At 53.0% G+C, this 8,416-nt stretch overlaps 1 protein-coding gene across 3 annotated transcripts; it reads right to left on the reverse strand.

Moving 5' to 3' along the window:
- Positions 1–87: 87 nt before the first annotated feature.
- On the reverse strand, positions 88–5,975 carry NDST2 (N-deacetylase and N-sulfotransferase 2). Of its 3 annotated transcripts, none has more exons than XM_011226421.3 (14): positions 5,928–5,975; positions 4,496–5,840; positions 4,219–4,306; positions 3,757–3,911; positions 3,386–3,571; positions 2,985–3,113; positions 2,671–2,853; positions 2,480–2,576; positions 1,975–2,098; positions 1,672–1,846; positions 1,300–1,419; positions 1,084–1,193; positions 814–916; positions 88–718 (listed from the first exon to the last, which is right to left on the reverse strand). In XM_011226421.3, exons 2-14 carry the CDS (start codon positions 5,498–5,500, stop codon positions 593–595), a joined length of 2,601 nt encoding a protein of 866 aa, XP_011224723.1. In that variant the 5' UTR covers positions 5,501–5,840; positions 5,928–5,975; the 3' UTR covers positions 88–592. The 3 variants fall into 3 exon arrangements, with proteins under 3 accessions (XP_011224723.1, XP_002920440.1, XP_019656459.1); XM_002920394.4 differs by having other exon boundaries at positions 1,300–1,470; XM_019800900.2 differs by having other exon boundaries at positions 578–718; positions 1,121–1,193; positions 1,300–1,470.
- Between the last annotated feature and the right edge of the window lie 2,441 nt (positions 5,976–8,416).

Genomic DNA, 8,416 nt, shown 5'->3' on the forward strand with positions numbered 1-8,416 from the left:
TGTGCAGATGAGCTTTGAATCGGGGTGGGGGAAAAGACTGATACTTGGCTTTAGTCTAAGTTTCTCCCACTCCAGTGAGGCAGACCAAACAGAAAAATAAGGATGTTTATTAAGGACATTTGTAGCCCACAGCTAGGGCTCATACTTAGCTCTGTGAGCCACTGTCCGGCCTCGTCCCCATTCAATGTGAATGACATTAGGAAGACCGGGCCACAGGTAGATCCCACTGATCCCACAGTAGGGGGTCCCTCCCATAGTCAGGTATAGATATACTGCTGAGGATGAAGAGGGAAATCATTGGATTAATATGTTCCTCTACACCCTGCCTGGACCCTTACACTGCTGCCCACCTTCTAAGACCATGGGTCAAAGGTGCCTAGTACCATGATGTAGGGTATCAAGGGAAGCCCCTTTATAAGACCCCAGAGCTATGGGAAAGGACTGCCCTTCCCTTCTCAGCCATCCCAGGCGTGGGGGCCACTGAGGTAGAAGGGGCAGGGGCTGGGCCACTCTAATCCCCCTTGTGGGCCCTGCTCTGGGCTTTGCCCTTTAGGGAAGCTGGGGGCTTTTGCTGGTACAGGAGGCCTGGACATCAGCCCAGACTGGAATGTTGCAGTTCTTCCCGAAGCCATGAGGGCACTGGCTGTCCAAGCCGGCTTAGCAGCTTCGACAGATCCAAATTGTGGTTCCGGAAAAAATCCATAAGAAAAAGGCGGGACTAATAGAAGAAAAATGGAGGCAGAAATGGTAAGGAGTGGGACAAGGATGAGATCTTAGAGGCAGAGAGGGATACCTTTCCCAGGTTTTACTCACCTCAGTGTCCATATCTGGATACCTTCGGCCTTTGCTCTTGCCTAGACAGCGAGTCTTACCACCTTCAAGTCCCTGGCACCAGAATCCCTTATCTTCATCAAACCTGGTCAACAGGAAGAGGCCATTGGTTGGCAGGGAGAAAGGAAATTCAAACCCCATAAACATACACTACCTCTCCCAGCTCACAGGGACACATGTATCTTCCAGACATGGTCACCCTGCTTCCCCATTTCCCCCAGATTCCTCCTCCCCTGGGTCATACTCTCCCACCTGAGGGTCCGTGTGTAGTTCAGAAAGGGTGTGATACCCAGGAACTTCTGGATGTTCTCCATTGAGGCAGCTGGGTTGGTACGCAGCTCTTGCCCATCCACAATCAGCAACTAAAGGGACAGGGATGTGGTTCCCTCTGTATTCCTTAGAAGCCTCTAGGCTGAAGGGAAGAGGAGGGGAAGGGGGACCCCAACAAGGGCTACTGGGGGATCGCACCTGTCCAGAGGGGTAGTAAGTCAGCCAGCGCTGCAGATGGGTGGAATAGTAGCCAGGGACAAGACAGCGGTTCTGCAGGGAGCGAAGTGCCAGAGGGGCCTGAGAGGAGGCTGAAATCACCTGGTAGAAGGTATAATTCAGAGCAACTGGGTCTCCATGTGCTCGCTGATGCTGAAGGACAAGGAATAGGAAGGGAAGGGATGGGTGATTTCACAGAATTATTCTGCCCTACTCTTGGTCTAGTGAATAAACAGCATAGGAATCCTTCCACAAAGCAACTGGTTTAGTTTCCCTACCTTCTTGCTTCCTGTCTCTCTAGCAGTCACCACCTCCCTCACTGAAGCCCTAATGTATCCCTAGTTTCAGGCTCACCTGATACCAGGAGTAGGCCCTGTCAGCAGGGTTGGTGAGCACAGTGATGATCTTGGCTCGTGGCAGGAGGGCAGCCCCCCGACGTGGTACAACCTCTGAGTCAAAGTAGGTGGCACTTTTTTCAAATAGAAAGTCAGTGCTGGCATTGGAAGGGACAGGGAAGAAGTCCATGTACCTAGGAAGTAGTACAAATAAGAGGCAGAGAATTTGCAGAGCGAGCTGTGCTAGTGGAAGCTGGAAAGAGGTATCTAGGGGGGAAGGGAGTGTTCCTCTGAGAAGCATTCCAAGGGGTCCCAGTCTCACCAATCAATGCCCTTGTGGTAATTAGGGCCGTTGAAGAACTGAATCTCCTCAAAGGTGCTGGGGCTAGGGAAGCTGCTAGTCACAGCTGGGTGCAGGCTCAGGAAGAAGTGAATAGCTGTGGTCCCTAAACGGGAGAGAAAGTCCAGACTTGTGGGAAAAGAAGCCAGATCAACAACATGAACTTTAAGGAGGTGAGAAAATAACTACGCTGGGTAGTAATATCCCCTTTGGACAAACTAGAGTGAGAGAAGGAAAGACTAAGGCCCAGGGAAGGGTTAAAATAGTAGTTCTCAGCCTTGACCGAGAACATCAGAATCATTTGTGGATCTTTAAAAAAAAAAAAAAAAAAAACCAAANAAATCCACAGATGATTCTGATGCACCACCAGAATTAAGAAGCACTATCTCGAGACTGGATTAAGGAGGGATGGGTATGAGAAGGGAGTTCTTTGGCCAAAGAATCCTTTGGGTTTAAGGCAGGGCAAGAGAAGTTAGGGATGATTCACCTGTCTTCTGGGGTCCCACAATCAGGAACTTGGGGAGCCGATCACAGGTTTTCTCCTTGGACCAGATATCTTTGTGCCTCTTGTCATCACAGGGATTCTGAAGGTGAGGCAAAGAATCAGATGTCTAATCTTTTCTTCAACCCTTCCCATCCTCATCATGTCTCTCCGGTCAGCCTGAGCTCCATCCGTACCTGCCAAAGGGGGCTCTGCTCTTGAGGGAACAGTTCAAAGTACTTTCGTGCAAGAGGGACAGGAGGAAGGGTCTGTAGGCGCAGCCGTGTCCAGCACTGGAGGAAGCGCACCAGGCTCTCAAAGGTATACAGGCCCAGCCGATCATTTCCATAATTGGACAGATGGGTCATAAAAATGCTGATCTGCAAGGGGGTGCCTGCATGTCAGAAGTGGAGAGCCTATCCCACCTCAGAATCAGGCTTGGTGAGCAAAGGTCCCAGCCTACATACACGTGGGCTCTCCAGTCTTCTAGACCTTCCTCTCAGCACCTTACCGGATTAAGCAGCACTGTCAGAAAGAGCTCTCCACCTCTGATGCTCCGGTCTAGTTCACGAGAGCCTCCAGGATATTCATTATAGAAGATTGTGTGAGTGAAGAGGCCACACGTCTGCCGTGGCAGTACCTAGAAGAAAGGGGGAAAAAGAAAGCGACAGATGAGATTTGAAAGGCGGAATGAAAAGTAGGTAAGGGACAAAAGCCCTACAGCATTAGGATTCCCTGGGTTTGCAACGGACTGAATTATACCAATAAAACTTAATGTGCATTATGACTTTTTACCCCTCTACCCCATATTATGTGAACTTGGACTAGTAGTTGACAGGACACAGGTCAATGCAGGTTGGTGGCTGTCTAAACATAGGAGTTTGATTCAAGTTTGTATCGGGGGTCCCTCACCATAATGCCATTGTGAATGAAGCCACGGCGGTAGCGGGCAGGGCGGAGATGGGGATACTCCTCAGTGCTGGTCACCTGGATGCCCCACACAGATTTCCAGGCCTCATAGAGCTGCGTGTGGATGGGGTATACACCCGAGTGGTGGGGGGCCACAGCATACCCCAGATCCGTGGGAATCCCATGCTCCTGGGAATGGCATAGACTCTCACCAGGACCTGGTGAGGTTCAGGGAGTAGAGGGTAAAGAGGGTGGGGATGCCTCCACAGAAAGAACAATGGACAGGGTAGGGAAAGGGCACCCCATTAGGGGAAGGTTGAAAAGGAAGGATTATCTCTGGGAAAAAGTATGGGGAAGAGATCCAAGGGTCTCACCAGAGCAAACTGTTTGTTGAGCCTCATCTGGTCAGCCAGCACGGAGCGATTGTGGAACAGGTGTGGCTGCATGTGGCTCCACATGTGGGGGAACCACCAGAACTCTTTGCGGTGTTTCAGCAGCATGTCGTCCCCTGCATCCTCCTCCTCTGTCCCTATGATCACACACTGACCACTGACCACAGCCAGTCGGGCCACGTGCCCTCCTCTGTTCTGTAACAATACTGATCACCTTCCATTCTTGGGACAAGATTGCTGACCTCTGCCTACCTAAGCCTATTTGCCCCCTGCTGACTTGCCCTCCAGCCACCCATGCTAACCTAAATTCATAGCCACTACCAGCTCCTCATAGCATTTTCACCCCAATCCCTTTTCTCCAACTTGTATGCGCGGAAAGATGAACAGTGAAGGGACAGATCAAACTAAGCTTGATATGCTGAGGGAGCAGGAGAATACACTCACCGGTATGATAGAACTTGCCCGAGAAGCCCAGGTTGAAGGTGAAATTGGGGACTAAGGTCCTGAGTTTGTTCTGGGTGGTCAACAGAGCCTGGGAAGGGTGGCAGGAACACAAGAAATCATGAGAGCAAACTGAGCTCAAAAATGAAAACTAATGTTCTCCCTGACTGGAAAGGGCAGGGATTAATACCTATGACAAGCTCAGAGTCAAGGGAGTCTGATAGGACAGAGCTTGAAACAGCTTCTGAGGAAAGAAATTTGAGTCAGGAAAAAGACTGACCTCAACATCAGCCACCTTCATGCGGGTACCTTCCTTGCCCACAAAGATGTCATCAATGTCTACCAAGATGTAGCGGTCAAGGTCTAGGCAGAGGCGCTTGCCAGTGAGGTACGCAACAGCATCAACAAAAACAAGTTTGTGAAGCCAGAAGGAAAGGCCATGGCCAAAGAGCACACGCTGGATGCCATCATGAAGCCCCAGGTCCTGTATGACAGTGGGAAGCCGGGTCCGGCGAGGCACTGGTGCTGGCAAAGGGGGCTCAGCTGGCCGAAGGCTGGCAAGAAGCACTGGTTCATATGTGCTATGATTGGATTGGAAGATGGTCCAGTCATCACCAGGCAGTGGCCCAGGTTCCAGGCGGCTGGGGCGTGTGAGATATAGTAGGGGGGCAGAAGGATTCACTTGGTAGTCTCGGAGCCCCAAATTTGAGTGTAGGAAAAGCGGAAAGCCCTTGAGCTGGGCACTCAGTAGGCTATGTTCATGGGCTCGGAAAAAGCCAATGATGCCCACACCATATTCCACACAGTACCGGTCTAGCAGTTCCCTACTCCAGGCATCCAGGTTGACATACTTGAGCAGGTTTTCATAAATGACCAAGACATAGCGGCCACGGGTATGATCAGTCAGCGTGGGCATGTCCCCTCGGCCAGGTGCTAGCTCGGTGCTATAACGAAAACGACTAGACTCCAAGATGGCCACAATCTCCTGCCCCAGCTGTGAGTATGCACTCTCCACAAACACAAGGACCACAGGTTCAGTTCGCGCTGTCTCTGGTGGCCTGGGGGGCCGTGGTGGGACTGGAGGTCGTGCAGGGCCAGGGCCAGCTGCCCCACTACTGCTGCAGTCTCCCAAGGGCAGGGGTAAGGGTTCCTTGGCCTTGGGGCTGGTAGACACGTAGTAAGCCAGGAAGCCCATGGAGCCCAGACTGAAAGCGATCAGCAGCAGTATGAGGCGGTGCAGTTCCAGCTGCCGAGCTGGGCGTACCACCTTCCACAGCTTGAGCATGGCGGGGAAGGGGAGGCGGGGAAGGGGAAGCAGGGATGGGGACTACCTCAGGGGATGGGAGGTAGGAGTTCTATAGGCTGGGGCTCTCTCGCTAGGGTGGAAGGATAGAAAAACAAGGGAAAAGGATTTCCTCAGGGTCAGTTCCCTGAAAAGTTGGAGTCAAGTCCCCTTACTTTAGGGTAGGGGAGTTAGAAGGGGCAACTGGACAGAGTCCATTGGTCTCAGGTAACCATGGCCCCCTGGTCCATGGCTTCAGGATGCAAATCTAGCCAGGCTTCACTCTTGGTCCTGCTGAGCTCCTCACATCAGAGGCCAACAAAGTTCATAATCTCTGCTCTCACTGTTTGTAAGACAGAGAAATCAAGGGTTACTTCTCCACCTGAAAGTGTGTCATTAATTCATTCCCCGCTTCACCCATCTCTCTTACCTCCTGCTCACAGGATGATTTGTTCTCCAGAAAAAAAAACTCCTGTAGAAGAACACCACAATCTGAGTCTCATACCTTCACTTCACAGCTTGTTCCCTTTCTTAGAATACTGTCTAAATTCTCCTTCCTGAGCTAAGTTCTGAGCTAGAGCAATATATTCAACGGTTGCAAGGGAACAAATCTCCCACCAGCAAGAGACCAAACAGCTCATGAGGCTGAAAATGAACCTGCTCTGAAAGAAGTTCCCAGCCCACCACTGAGCAGTTGGTCACCAGCAGGAGCTCTGGTGGGCCTGGGAGGAAGGGACGGAAAGCCCCACAAGTCCTGTGCTCCAACGAAATATCAGATAAGAGGAAACTCATGAGTCTGTTAATCTTCCTCATCAAGCAAACCCAACATCACAAGCTAAAAGCACTAACGAACTTGTAGTCAGGAGGCCACTATGCCTCTTGCCATAGCTGAAGAGGCAAGAGAAATGCTGCTAATCATCCAATTCACTTCCAAACCCAGAACCTGGGGACTCTCTTTTCCATGGCTTCTGAAAAATTACTCATCCCCTGCCTTTCACCTCACCTGCACGAGTGTGGCAGGGGCGACAAAAATGTAGCCCCAGAGCAGGCCAGTCCCTGGGGGTCTGAGATAAGCCAGAGAGCTGAGTCCAGAGTTTCTCCCTCTCACTTTAGTTTTCCTTCCTTAACTTAGCCTAGGTGATACTATATCCTCATCACTGAACAGTTCAGAAAGGTCCTGAGCTAGCCTGTGGAGATGTGAGGGATTGAATCCCGTTACAAAAACAGAGCGAACTGAGTGGGGCTGGATGAGAGCAACAGGAGCTTAAGTCATATCCAACCAATAAGAGAGGGGTAAGGACATTGTGATCAGAAAACAGTTTTAGGGAGACCTAATTTTGGAGACTATTTTCTTCAATAGATAGACTGCCTTGAGAAGCTTTATTGTTGCTCTCTCCAGCTTAGCCATTCCTAGTAAGGCCAGTGACTGGCAATCCCCCTCTACTACTCCCTCCCAGACATACACATCTTAGGGGTGATTAGGCAGAGACAGGGTTCCTCAGAATTGAGAGAGACAATTTAAGAACAGTTCAGCTTTGGCCTGGGTCAAATTAATTGACGTGAAGAGAAAGCTGGGAGAAGATCAATATGGTGATGAGAAGGGGTGAATCCTAAGAGTTTAAGGAAACTCTTGAGAGAAAACACAGTAGTGAGAAGTTGTCCTAAGGGGAAGTGGACACTCAGGGTGTCTCACCCCTTAAGGTTAAGAATTATAGTAAACAGTGACTGAGAGCTCACTGTCAGACATTGTTCTAAGAGTTTTCCATATATTTAATGCTCACAGCAGCCCGGGGAGGTTGGTAAGCAGTACAGACTATTATCACCCCCATTCTACATATGCGTAATCTGAGGTTCAGAGAAGCTTAATAACTTGCCCAGGATCACACAGCGCAGTCGGTGGAGGAACTGGGATTATTCGAAGTCAGGCCTGTCAAGCTCCACAGCCGCTGCTCTTAAACCACTGCATGCTGGCTTCACACCTAGAAGAAGCGGCAACACTCAGGGAAGGGGTGCTGCGGGCGCTACCGGGGCACTGTGGGATGGGACAGGAACACGGGGTCGGGGTGCGGTAAGCGTGGGCAGCAGCGGGCGGTTTCTGAGGCAGACACCAAAGGGGTCACCCAGGCCTGGGCTGGGCGACAGCACAGTGATAGGGACGGGGGAAGGCGGGGCTAGGGCCCCGCGAGGGGAGACGAGCGGTGCAGAGGCTGTGGGAGGAGGGGGTACCGAGCCGCGACACGGGAATGCGGGGCTGGCACAACCGCGGCGGGGGTGGGGGGGACGGGTGGAGGGTCCCCGTGAGGGGGAACATGGGGTCACAGGTGGATATGAAGGGAGCGCCAGATGGAGACCCGGCAAGGGACGCGCTGAGGAGAGCTTGGGGTGACATCGAGGCAGGCGTTGGGCTGGGAGAGCCCGGAGGGGAGGAGGAGCCCCGTACCGAGGGCAATGAGGCCACTACGAGGGCGGCTGGTGGAAGGCACGCAGGACAGGGGAGCTCTGGGCCGCACGGGGGGCCGCCCAGGACAACCCCGCGGGTGGTTATGGTGGCAACTGAAGGGAAGTCTGTGAGGGGAGGAACTGCGGGCGACCGTGGGTGGGGGCCACACTCTGAGTGGGGGTGGTTACCCTCAAGGGCGGCTCACCCGGCGGACTAGGCGGCGTCCCCGCTGGCCCCGGGCTCCGCCGCGTCCCGGGGCTGCCCGGCTTCCCAGCTCTCGGGGCCTCGGGCCGCGTCGCGGCGGCTCCGCCATCTCCGAGCGAACGCTCTGCCGCAGCCGGGCCCAACCACCGCTCCCACCCGGGGGGAGGCGGCGCGCTCCCGCTCGCGGCGCCCGCTCAGGTCCCCGCAGGATCGGGGCCTCGCAGCCGCACCGCCGAGGTGCGGGGCAGCCGAACAGTCCTCCGCAGCGCTCGGCC

This window comes from Ailuropoda melanoleuca, chromosome 6, assembly GCF_002007445.2.
Source record: "Ailuropoda melanoleuca isolate Jingjing chromosome 6, ASM200744v2, whole genome shotgun sequence".
Taxonomy (NCBI): Eukaryota; Metazoa; Chordata; class Mammalia; order Carnivora; family Ursidae; genus Ailuropoda; species Ailuropoda melanoleuca.

Excerpts from the sequence above, each read along its gene's own strand:
- NDST2 (XM_002920394.4), bottom strand. The coding sequence starts at position 5,500 with ATGCTCAAGCTGTGGAAGGTGGTACGCCCAGCTCGGCAGCTGGAACTG. Across the intron at positions 2,577-2,670 it reads AGCAGAGCCCCCTTTGGCAG|AATCCCTGTGATGACAAGAG; the intron begins GTACGGATGGAG and ends CCTCACCTTCAG. Across the intron at positions 1,194-1,299 it reads CTTACTACCCCTCTGGACAG|TTGCTGATTGTGGATGGGCA; the intron begins GTGCGATCCCCC and ends CTGTCCCTTTAG.